Source organism: Crocuta crocuta, unplaced genomic scaffold (genome assembly GCF_008692635.1).
Source record: "Crocuta crocuta isolate KB4526 unplaced genomic scaffold, BGI_CrCroc_1.0 scaffold526, whole genome shotgun sequence".
Classification (NCBI taxonomy): Eukaryota; Metazoa; Chordata; class Mammalia; order Carnivora; family Hyaenidae; genus Crocuta; species Crocuta crocuta.
The window spans coordinates 349,368-361,215 of NW_027528811.1; the positions used below are offsets into that span (position 1 = coordinate 349,368).

Consider the following 11,848-nt stretch of genomic DNA (forward strand, 5'->3'; position numbering starts at 1 on the left):
GGTCTGATGGAGGGGTGCCCCATGTGCTTGTGCTCAGGAAGTGGGGTGGGGTATTGGGAGACACCCCTGACATCCTGGACACTGAGGCCCACACCCTGTATCCCCTGTGCAGTCCCCGAGGTGAGCATCCTGGAGCCCCTGCAGGACGTGCAGCTCAGTGAAGGCCAGGACGCCCACTTCCGGTGCCAGCTGTCTAGGGCCTGCGGCCAGGAGGCCCGCTGGGCCCTGGGAGGGGTGCCCCTGCAGGCCAACGAGATGAACGACATCACCGTGGAACATGGCACGCTGCACCTGCTCACTCTGCATAAGGTGGCTTCCCTGGGTCCTGCCCCAGCTGCGGTGCTCCCCGGGTGTGTGTGTTGGGGGAGGTTCCCACTCCATTTGGACCAGGCGGGGGTCCAGGTGCAGTGCTCCCCGGGTGTTGTGGGGTGGGGAGGTTCCCACTCCATTCAGACCTGGTTGGGGTCCAGCTACGATGCTTCCCGGGGTGTAGGGGGCAGAGGTTCCCACTCCATTCGGACCAGGCTAAGGTCCAGCCACAGTGCTCCCCTAGGTATGGAGGAAAGTTCCCACTCCATTCAGACCAGGCTGGGGTCCAGCCACGGTGCTCCTCGGGTGTGTGTGGGGAGTAGGTTCCCACTCCATTCAGACCAGGCTGAGGTCCAGCCACAGTGCTCCCCAGGTGGGGGGAAGCTTCCCACTGCATTTGGACTGGGATAGGGGTCTGCATAGATGGAACAGACCACCCTCTCTCCTTCAGGTGACCCTGGAGGATGCTGGAACCATTAGTTTCCAAGTGGGCTCGTGTAGCTCGGAGGCCCAGCTGAAGGTCACAGGTGGGCAGCCCCCTCCCCTAACCGGCCCCTTGCTTGTGGATGTCTGTATTTCCTTAGATGGGGAGCTGTTGCGGGTGGTGTGGCCAGAGGCTCACACCTTCCAGAGGTGATCTTGCCTTGGGATGGTGACCGTCCACCCCTTGATGGCTAAAGCCACAGACCAGAATGGTAGTGTGTGTAGGATCCCTGTATGGGATTAGTGCTGTCCACAGGAGGGACATGTGGGCCTGGGCCCTGAGGTGGAGTCTGGGCCTTTGGGATTTCCACCCTGCGAATGTCCACTCTTATGGCACAGGCCCATGTGCTCGTGTCTACACTGACACACACCTGCACATCCACAGGTTTCCAAGTGGCACGTGTGGTTTTATATAACAGCATACAATGCCCCAAGCATGTAGGGAGGACCTGAAGACCTTCAACTTGGGTTATACTTTATCCCTAGAGCTGGTCACCTCTGGGTGCCTGACCCTGAGAGCTTCTCCTATGCTGTCCTACTCTTGGTTCTCAAGCTGGCCCCATGCACCCACCATCCATCATGCATCTACACGTCCATCCACTACACATTCACCACCCATCTTTTTGTCCATCTACTCATCTACCCACCCAAAATGTATCCATCCACCATTCACCCAGCCATCTTGTATTCATCTATCTGCTGCTCATCCACTATGCATCTGTTCATTTACTGTCCATCTGTTCACCCATCATCCACCCACTCATCCATCCACCACCTGTCCACCCATCTGTTCACTTACCGTCCATCTATTCACCCACCACCTATCCATGTGTCCATCCATCCACCCAGCATCTATCTGCCATCTACCTGGAAAGGGGCCAGATGCAGCTCTGCCCTCAGGGAATCCCCAGTCTGCTGGTGGAGTTGGACATAGAGATGGAGTGTGTCCTGAGTCTCAGGTGCCCCACCAGCCCAGATCTTGAGAGGGTGGACAGACGCAGTCAGCTTTGTGAACTGCATCTGGGAAAGCCTCCAGAGTGCAGTGCCCTCCAGCTGAGTGATGGGAGAAGGGCAGTATCCTGGGTGTTGTGAGCCAAGCGGGTCCAGGAAGAGCCTGTGTGTTCTTCAGAGTGGGTGTCTGTGAGGGGGCAGTGTGAGACTGGGTTGGGCTTTGCAGGCTCCTTTGAGGGTTGTGCCTTGGCCCCTCTTGACCTGGCGTTGGAGTGTGCTAGCTCATGTACAGATACCTGGCCATGGCCTCATGAGGAGGGCCCATGAGCATGGGGGTGGAGTGCAAATGGGTGTCCTGGTAGGTGGCTATTGGACAAGCTTGGAACCTCTGTTGGCGGGGGGAATGGGAAGCTGATGCAGTGGGGTGGGAACACAGGTGTGCACTTTTGGGAAAGGATGGAAGGGCAGGTAGGGACTGGGATGTCAGTGGTGCACACCCAGGAAGGGTATGGGGGGGTTTTCTGAGGGAGGACCCAGCCATGGTAGGTAGAGGGGTACTGAGCAGGCATCATCTGCATCTGGGAAGCCCCTGGATTCAGGCCCCCTGTGTGACAGGGCAAGGGGCAGTTGCCATGTATCATTAGGGTCCCAGAATCTGAGGGCTGGAGGGATCTCGGGGCTCATCTGGGAAAATGGACCTCAGGGGACGGGAGAAACATCTGCTTCCATATGCCCAGGGATGGCGGTCTTACTTCCCAAGGGAGATCTCCCATGTTATCAGAGCAGTGGGCTCCTGGCTTCTCCTCCAGAACCCACACCCACTCTACATGGATTGGAGCCTTGGGGTTTGTCTGCTTTGTGTCCTGAAAAGGACGTGGATGGAGGTGACCAGTCTCCTGTGGTGAAACGGGACATGTTCCGATGAGGGTGCTGGGTGCAGGAGGCTGAGCTGGCCCCGTGTGGGCTTGCTGTGGGTGGTCTCTGTGTCTCATTCTGCAAGCAAGGTGGGTCAGCTGGCCTGGGTGGACCTCTCGTCTCAGCCCCAAGGCAGCCCCTGCAGACCCCAGGTTGGCACAGCCCCCCTCCTTTTGCCCTCTTGCACAGAGGCAGCACCATACTTGGTACGTGGCTTGCAGAACGTGGACGTCTTTGCGGGGGAGGTGGCCACGTTCTCCTGTGAGGTGTCCCGTGCGGGGGGGCCAGAGGCCTACTGGTGGCTGGATGGCACCTTGCTGCAGGATGGCCCCGAAAGTGCCATCTCCGTGCATGATGGGACCTTCCACTCCCTCACACTCTCGGGCCTGGGGGTTGCTGACTCAGGCACCATCACCTACCGCGCAGGGCCCCTGGTCTCCACGGCCAAGTTGTTGGTCAAAGGTATTGGCCAATGGGACCCTGCCCCGAGCTGGTGCTTCTGCCCCTGCTTACCCCACATGCTTGCTGTGGGCTCCCAGGGTGGTGGGTCCAGGGCTGGCTCCAGGATACGAGCTGGGCATCGCTCCATGTGTGCCATGGGTAGGCATGGTAGGCAGTCTGCTGTCCCGATTTGCAGAGCATGAGGCCAGGCTGGGGAGATGTGAAGCCAACCACACGCCCACCTCCCTGTGGGGCACCAGGCCAAGCTCCTGCCTGGCCACCATTCTGGGGCTGTCCGTCCCTCAGATGTTCTCCGAGAGGGCACCCGAGGAGTGAGAGCCCCCTTCCTGGGTCTGGCCTGCTCTGTCCCTGCTCATTGATGCTTCCCTTGCTGTGGGCTCAGTTGGGGTCTTGTGACCGTCTGGAAAAGAGCCAGCCTTTGGGGGGGGACTGCAGTGGGGCATCTGGTGCTCCGGGATATGGCTGGCCCACAAAGCTTCACCCGGTGCTTCTGCAGAACAAGTGCAGACACTCACCCACGTCCAAGGGGTGAACCAGTTCTTGAGTAGGATCTCATCAGGCTGAGACCAGACAGGGATCCCGAGGTTGACGAGGCCCCGGGGGGTGCCATGGGCCCAGCAGAGTTGATTGACCCTGAGCAGGGCCTGAGGGCTTTCTGAGGGGGGGTGTTGTGTCCCTGCTGAGGCGAAGTATGCCCTGGGCCACGGCTGGGGAGGGAGGCAGAGGGTTCAGGAAGGGCCCAGCCCCGACAGAGGATGAGCCGACAGTGCCATCTACCCCAGGTGGATACTGGGGGTACGGCTTCCCCCATGAGGAGGGCCTTGGGCCACTGTGATGGGTTCCCCTCCTGCCGCAGCCCTGCGCTTGCTTGCCGCTGAGCCGCTGAGAGCACAGGTGGGGTGGGGGTGGGGTGCAGCAGCACTACACCAGCTGATGCGTGACCGGGGTGTCGGCCGACAGATCCCACGGTGGAGGTGGTCAGTGCCATGCAGGACCTGGCCGTGGAGGAGGGCGGCCCGGCCGAGCTCCTCTGCCAGTACTCGCGGCCCGTGCAGGCCACATGGAAGATGGACGAGCAGGAGGTGCACACTGACGGGTGCCGCGTCGTCATAGAGCAGGACTGGACCGTGGCCAAGCTGTCCTTCAGGCCAGCCCTGCCCTGCGACACTGGCATCTATTCTTGTGAGGCTGCGGGCACCCGCGTGGTGGCCCTGCTGCAGGTGCAAGGTGAGGCCTTGCACAGCTCTGGTGTGGCTGTGGCCATCCTTCCTGGTGCAGAGGCGGGCGTGACAGTCAGCACCATATGGCAGTGCTGGAGACAGGGCTCCAGCAGGCAGGCCCTGCTCCTCCTCCCGGAGTTGCCTGACAGGACAGGAGAGGGTGCTAGGCTGCGTGCCCTGAGTCCCTGATCTTAGCTGGGGGTGCTGGAGCCCCGTGTCCCTTTCTGCACACAGCGAGAATACCCTCTGGGGGACCAGGGGTGGGGGTTGGTTGACTGCAGCCCCCTGGGGGAGGCTCCTCACTTGGTTGCTGCCAGCTCCCAGTTGGTAAGATCTGACCGCTTCCCAGTGAGGAGTGAGCTGGAGGTGATAGTGAGAGGGCCATACAAGCCAGGACTAGCAGGTCCTTGCTCTGTGAACAGTGATGTTTTTAAAGCACCTCTTTCTGGTCTCTGGGGCCACAGGTCTGAATAGACATCGATCCCTCCCTTCAGGGGGCTGTCCCTCTGGGAAGTTGGATGTGACAGCAGCTATGGGGAACGGCTGCCCTTTGAGCCCAGGCCTGAGGGAGGTGGGGGTGTGGCCGAGGCACAAGGCCGTCTGGGCAGGGTAGGCGACAGTGGGGCCCAGAGGGGCAGGAAGGACAGGGATTCTCTGCTGCTTTGACATCTGGGATGCCTAACCCCCGTTGTGACGTTGATTCTGATGTGGGGAGGAAAGGGGCTGGGATGTGAGGAAATCTGATCTGTATGTGAGGAGCCTGGGGCTCGACTGGGGGCCAGAGGAGGGTCATGGGTGGGTCCTGTGAGGCCTCTGCTCTGAGATGCCCTGCCCCCTTCACTCCCTGTCCAGAGCAGACGCCCCTACCTGCAGGGCATGTGGACTCTGTCGACAGGCTGGGGTTGAGCACTAGAGCTGTGAACAGGTCCCAGTGCGGTGTGTATCCCAGAGAGCAGTTGGGGCTGTGGGCCTGGCTGCCGCACCCCCCATTGCTCAGGTCAGGGTCTGCAGTGGCCTCCTGAAGTCACGTGGGTCACGGTCACACCCTTCCCAGCACCTGGGCCAGCCCTGGGTCACCTGGCGCTCTTTCCTGCCTCACATGTATCCTGCCCAGCTCAATCACGCCTAGCCTGAGATTCTGCCTCCCCCAGGAAGCCGCTCAGACTATTCCCACTGTTGCCATACAGGTGGTGTGTCACGGGAATGGACCATGGCAGGTGGCAAGCCAGTGCAGCCAGGCACTGGGTTGCTGTTGGGGCCGGGCAAGCCCAGTCCTGAGTTCATGGCTTACACATCAAATTCACATCCACTTACTAAGTCTGGTGTACTGTGTGAACAAGAGAGCTGGAGAGGGGTGGGAAAGGAGGGCAGAGGTCTCTCTGATCCCTGTGAGTGAAGGGAACAGCCCAGCATGGCTAGTGCTGGCTGGGGATTGGGAAGAAAGGGAGCCATTTCCAGAGTCCCATGCTGCAACCGGGGCAGGGGCATAACTCTTGTGGAGGGCAGGGTTTGAGCCTAGCTGTGGGCAGCTTTGGAAACATCTGTGAAGCTTCTCACCTATCTGGTGTGGAGAAGTGCTCCCTGGCCAGCAGCCAAGGCAGGCCACCAGCTGGTGATGGTATGGGAGTGGGCAGGGCCTCAAGAGGCCTCCTGGTGGTCTCATGTGGACCCCGTGCCCTGCCCTCCACTGGGCCACGTTCTGGTCAGCCCTTGAGCCCTTCTAATGCGGATGGGCTCTTCCACATAACTGTGCAGGGGGCCTTGGGGCAGAGGAGGCCTCAGCACGCCCTGAGCCGCCTCCCTCCCCGCAGCCAAGAACACCGTGGTGCGTGGCCTGGAGAACGTGGACGCACTTGAAGGCGGCGAGGCGCTGTTCGAGTGCCAGCTGTCCCGCCCCGAGGTGGCCGCCCACACCTGGCTGCTGGACGACGAGCCTGTGCGAACCTCCGAGAACGCGGAGGTGGTCTACTTCGAGAATGGCCTGCGGCACCTGCTGCTGCTCAAAAACCTGCGTCCGCAGGACAGCTGCCGGGTGACCTTCCTGGCGGGGGACGTGGTGACCTCCGCGTTCCTTACAGTCAGAGGTTAGTGGTGCGAGGGATAGGCTGAGGCCTGGGGGGGAGGGACGTGTATCTGGAGACCCCTCCCGCCCGACGCCGCTCCGGAAGTGTGTGTGGGGTGGGGCGGGGCCAGGCCTCTGAGACCCCTCCCACCGATCCCACACAGTGGAGCTGTTGGGGTTGCGGCTGGGGACCTTGGCTGAGGGCTTCGGTCTTTCAGTACCCTCCAGCCAGATGCCGCCCCTCCTCCTCGACTAGGGGTAGGGGGGACGGAACTGGCAGGACCTGGTGGCCCAGAGGTTTCCCAGCCCTGCCTCCAGGACGCCTCTGGGCCCGGGCGCTCACCGCACACCACGGCCCCGCAGGCTGGCGCCTGGAAGTACTGGAGTCCCCGCAGGATGCGGCCGTGAGAGCTGGTGGGCAGGTCCGCTTCAGGTGCACGCTCAGCGAGGCGGTGCCGGTGGGCGAGACGACGTGGTACATCAACGGGGCCGCAGTGCAGCCGGACGACCCCAACTGGATGGTCACCGCAGACGGCAGCCACCACACCCTGCTGCTGCGCGGTGCGCAGCCACACCACGCTGGCGAGGTCACCTTCGCCGCCCGCGACGCCGTGGCCTCCGCGCGGCTCACCGTGCTAGGTGGGTGGCTCGGGCCGCCTGCCACAGGTTGCGTCCAGGGCTCTGCTGCTTCAGCCCCAGAGGCTGCCATCCAGGTGGGCTCAGGGCACACAGTCTCCCTGGTTCTCAAGTGCACGACCTTTGCTCTGTCAGATGGTCGGGGCCGCCAGGCACAGCGACTCACGGGACTGCTGGGGCGGTCTGCCTAACCCCCGCTCGGCACCCCGGGATCAGAGTCCAGGCGGGCAGGGCTGGGCACCTGCGGGCGCCGACGAGGAGCCTCCATTGACCAGCCCCGTCCCCGCAGGCCTCCCAGACCCTCCAGAGGACGCAGAGGTGGTGGCGCGCAGCGGCCGCTCCGTGACACTGTCATGGGTGGCGCCTGCAAGCGACGGTGGCGGCGGTCTCTGCGGCTATCGGGTGGAGATGAAGGCGGTGGCCACAGGCGAGTGGCGGCTGTGCCACGAGTTGGTGCCTGGGCCCGAGTGCGTGGTGGACGGCCTGGCCCCCGGAGAGACCTACCGCTTCCGCGTGGCGGCAGTAGGCCCAGCGGGGGCTGGGGAGCCTGTGCACCTGCCCCAGATGGTGAAGCTCGGTGAGTGGCTAGCCTTCCCATGGTGGGTGGGGGTGAGGTCCCGCCTGGAGCGCTCCCCAAGTTGGAGAACCCCGGGGTGACCTTGCTGAAGTGTCTTCTTTTTTTTTTTTTTTTTGCCATGTAATTGCTTTATTTTTATTTTTATTTTTACAAATAGTTTATTGTCAAATTAGTTTCCATATAACACCCAGTGCTCATCCCCACAAGTGTCCTCCTCCATGCCCATCCCCTCTTCCCCCCACATCCATCAGTCCTCAGTTTTTGTCAGCATTCAAGAGTCTCTCATGGTTTGCCTCTCTCCCTTTCCCCCACCATTTCCGCCCTTCTTCTCCCCCTTGTTCCTCCGTCAAGTTCCTCCTAATCCTCCTATACGTGCAAACATATGATATTTGTCCTTCTCTGCCTGACTTATTTCGCTCAGCATAACACCCTCAAGGTCCATCCATGTTGCTACACATGGCCAGATTTCATTGTTTCTCATTGCCATGTAGTATTCCATGGTATAGATAAACCACATCTTCTTGATCCATTCATCTGTTGATGGACACTTAGGCTCTTTCCATGTTTTAGCTATTGTGGAGAGTGCTGCTATGAACATTGGGGTACATGTGCTCCTATGCATCAGCATTTCTGTATCCCTTGGGTAAATTCCTAGCAGTGCTATTGCTGGGTCCTAGGGGAGTTCTATTGTTAGTTTCCTGAGGAACCTCCACACTGTTTTCCAGAGGGGCTGTACCAGTTTACATTCCCACCAACAGTGTAGGAGGGTGCCCGTTTCTCCACATCCTCGCCAGCATCTAGAGTTCTCTGATTTGCTCATTTTAGCCACTCTGACTGGCGTGAGGTGGTATCTCAGTGTGGTTTTGATTTGTATTTCCCTGATGAGGAGGGATGCTGAGCATCGTTTCATGTGTCTGTTGGCCATCTGGATGTCCTCTTTGGAGAAGTGTCTGTTCATATCTTCTGCCCATTTCTTCACTGGGTTGTTTGTTTTTTGGGTGTGGAGTTTGGTGAGTTCCTTATAGATTCTGGATATTAACCCTTTATCTGATATGTCATTTGCAACTATCTGCTGAAGTGGCTTTGATCCCGACAGAGCCCCTGGAGCCCGTGCCTACAGCCCCGGCGCCTATGCCTGCAGCCCCCGCGCCAGAGCCTGAGGCCCCCGCCCCCGTGCCTGCGGCCCCTGCGTCCAAGCCTGCGGTCCCCGTCTCTATGCCTTCGGCCCCCGCGCCTGCGGCCCCAGTTCCTGCGCGCCCAGCTCCTGCGCCTCCCGCTCTCGAGAGCCGGCAGGTGGCTGCTGGCGAGGACGTGTTCCTGGAGTGCGAGGTGGCCGAGGCGGGCGAGGTCGTCTGGCTGAAGGGGACAGAGGTCATCCAACCCAGCGGGCGCTTCCAGGTCCTCTGCCAGGGTCAGCGGCAGACGCTGGTGATCCAGAGCTTCTCAGCGTTGGACCAGGGGGAGTACCATTGCGGCCACGCCGGGGAACAGGCCTCCTCTGCAGCCGCCTCTTTCCGGGGTGCGTCCTCAGAACCCAGCGGAGAGTGGGGAGCCCTGGGGCATGGGAGTGAGCCAGCCCCTCCTCTTCATCACCTCCTTGATCCTCTGAAGCCCCTCGCACACCAAAGAAGACTGAGGTCTGGGGGGGAGACGCACAGACCCATGAGGCTGAACCTTTTTCAGAAGCATATAGTGGGCACCTGAGGCAACACTGCTCCCTGAGCACAGTCCTGCCCAACACATCCCTTGGTGCCCACTGTTGGTCCCCTAAGCTCTCGGTCCCTGCCCTCTGAGCCCCCTCCCCATGCACAGGGAGCCCCTGTGTTCCGAGTCCTCCCCACTCTGATCCCCTCTCCCCTGTGCTGAGCTCCCACCCCCACACTACAAGCCTCCCTACTCTGACCACCTTTCTTTGGTGCTCTGAGCCCCCTCACACTATTGGTCCCCCTGCATCTGCACTGACCCTGGCCCTGTGCTCCCCTGGGCTCATTTCTCTTGTGCAGGTGCCCAAGGTAGGCTGAAGCCTAGCTTCATTAAGGGAAGCTGAGGCCTAGAAGGAAGTTCAGAGCCTCTGAAACTTCATAAAGATTGGACCTCCAGAACCCTGGTGGCCCAGGCAGGCAGCAGAAGCCTACTGAGGAGAACCACACTCAGCAGCTTGGGGTCAAGGGTCTGTTTCCACCCTGCTGACCAGTCTCCTGTCCTTCTCAGTGGTGCTGTCCCCAGGATCTGGGGACGAGGCCCCTGCACAGCCCAGCCTGCCCCCCGAAGCAGCCCAGGAGGGTGACCTGCACCTGCTGTGGGAGGCCCTGGCCCGGAAGCGCCGCATGAGCCGTGAGCCCACGCTGGACTCCATCAGTGAGCTGCCTGAGGAGGATGGCCGTTCACCACGCCTGCAGCAGGAGGTGGAAGAAGCGGCCCCAGACCTCTCTGAGGACTACTCCACAGCCGACGAGCTGGCACGCACCGGCGAGGCCGACCTCTCACACACCAGCTCTGATGATGAGTCCCGGGCAGGCACTCCCTCCCTGGTTACCTACCTCAAGAAGGCTGGGAGGACCAGCACCTCTCCACTGGCCAGCAAGGTGAGTGTCCAGTGTGGCCTGTGAGGAGAGGCCTGGATGTCTCAGATCTTCATCAGCCATACACCCACCCATTTCTCCATCATCTGTCCATCTAACATCCACTTATACCACCCCTATCCACTCACCATCCATCTGCCATCCATTCTCTGTCCATGCATCATCCACTCATCACCCACCCATCCACCATCTGTCCATCCACCATCCACCCATCCACCCCTCATCCACCATCCACTCATCTATCACCCATGTATCCACCCACCCATCCACCATTCAATCACCCATCTACCATCTACCCATCCACCATTTATCCACCCATTCCCCTATGCATCCAGCCACCACCCACACACCCACCTTCCACCTGGCTTTTAAGAGCTAAACTGGCCTCTCTGTGGTGTTCCTCACAGCCTGTCAATCCCTGTCTGGGTAACTATTAGTAGTGATTTCAGGGAGTGTGGGCTTGCCTCTTGGTGGCAATAGAAGCCATCAGGAATCCAGCCTCTGTAAAAGTTGTGCAGTTGCAGGTGGACAGAAGGCAGAGTGGCATGATGAACTGAGACATGGAGCTGGGGTGGGAGACCCAGGCTTTGCTTCCAGCCCTGCCCTGTATGTCCCTACACTGTCCTTTCCCTGTCACGGGCCTGTTTCCCCACGTTACCTCTGCACACAGCTTGGGATCCCTGCAGTTGGGAAGCCACTGAAGCATCAGGAACAGCCAACTGCAGGTCACCCACCTCCGGGAGATCTGAGGGCTGAGGACTTGGGTGACCCGTCCATGGACAAGGCAGCAGTGAAGATCCAGGCTGCCTTTAAAGGCTACAAAGTCCGCAAAGAGATGAAACAGCAGGAGGGACCCGTGTTCTCCCGCACATTTGGGGATACCGAGGCACAGGTGGGGGATGTCCTGCGTCTGGAGTGTGTGGTGTCCAGCAAGGCGGACGTACGTGCTCGCTGGCTGAAGGACGGCATGGAGCTGACTGACGGCCGGCACCACCACATCGACCAGCTTGGGGACGGCACCTGCTGTCTCCTGGTCACGGGCCTGGGCCGTGGGGACGCCGGCCGCTACACCTGCCAGGTGAGCAGCAAGTTCGGCCGCGTGGCCCACAGTGCCTGTGTGGTGGTCAGCGGGACGGAGAGTGAGGCGGAGAGCTCCTCAGGGGGCGAGCTGGACGACGCCTTCCGCCGGGCAGCCCGACGGCTGCACCGTCTGTTCCGCACCAAAGGCCCGGCGGAGGTGTCGGACGAAGAGATCTTCCTAAGTGCAGACGAGGGCCCGGCGGAACCGGAGGAGCCGGCAGACTGGCGGACATACCGCGAAGAAGAACACTTTGTCTACATTCGCTTCGAGGCTCTTGCCGAGGCCCACCGTGCGGCCACCTGCTTCCGAGAAATGTTTGGCACGATGGGTATTGGCGTGGACATCAGCCTTTTGGAGCAGGGGCCCCGGGGGGTGGAGATGCGCATCAGCAAGGTGGCTCCTGCCCCAGCCACAGCTCAAGAGGTGGTGCCCCGGCCGCTGACCTCAGAGGCTGGTGAGTCTGCGCGCTGTCTGGGTCGGGGCCTGAAGGGGATGGGCGGGGTCGGGATCTAGAAGGGGAGGGCATGCAGGGAAGGTGGGGCGGGGGCGGGGCCTGGAATGGGGAGGGTC

At 60.8% G+C, this 11,848-nt stretch overlaps 1 protein-coding gene across 1 annotated transcript in view; it reads left to right on the top strand.

Annotated features, from left to right (window-relative positions):
* Positions 1 to 11,848, top strand: part of OBSCN (obscurin, cytoskeletal calmodulin and titin-interacting RhoGEF) — a 154,398-nt gene that overhangs the window by 99,365 nt on the left and 43,185 nt on the right. Inside the window, 9 exon segments of the mRNA XM_077755858.1 lie at positions 113 to 309; positions 761 to 836; positions 6,152 to 6,424; positions 6,766 to 7,041; positions 7,328 to 7,619; positions 8,777 to 8,805; positions 8,877 to 9,134; positions 9,827 to 10,200; positions 10,868 to 11,732. Of these exon segments, the coding sequence (XP_077611984.1) occupies positions 113 to 309; positions 761 to 836; positions 6,152 to 6,424; positions 6,766 to 7,041; positions 7,328 to 7,619; positions 8,777 to 8,805; positions 8,877 to 9,134; positions 9,827 to 10,200; positions 10,868 to 11,732 (2,640 nt within the window).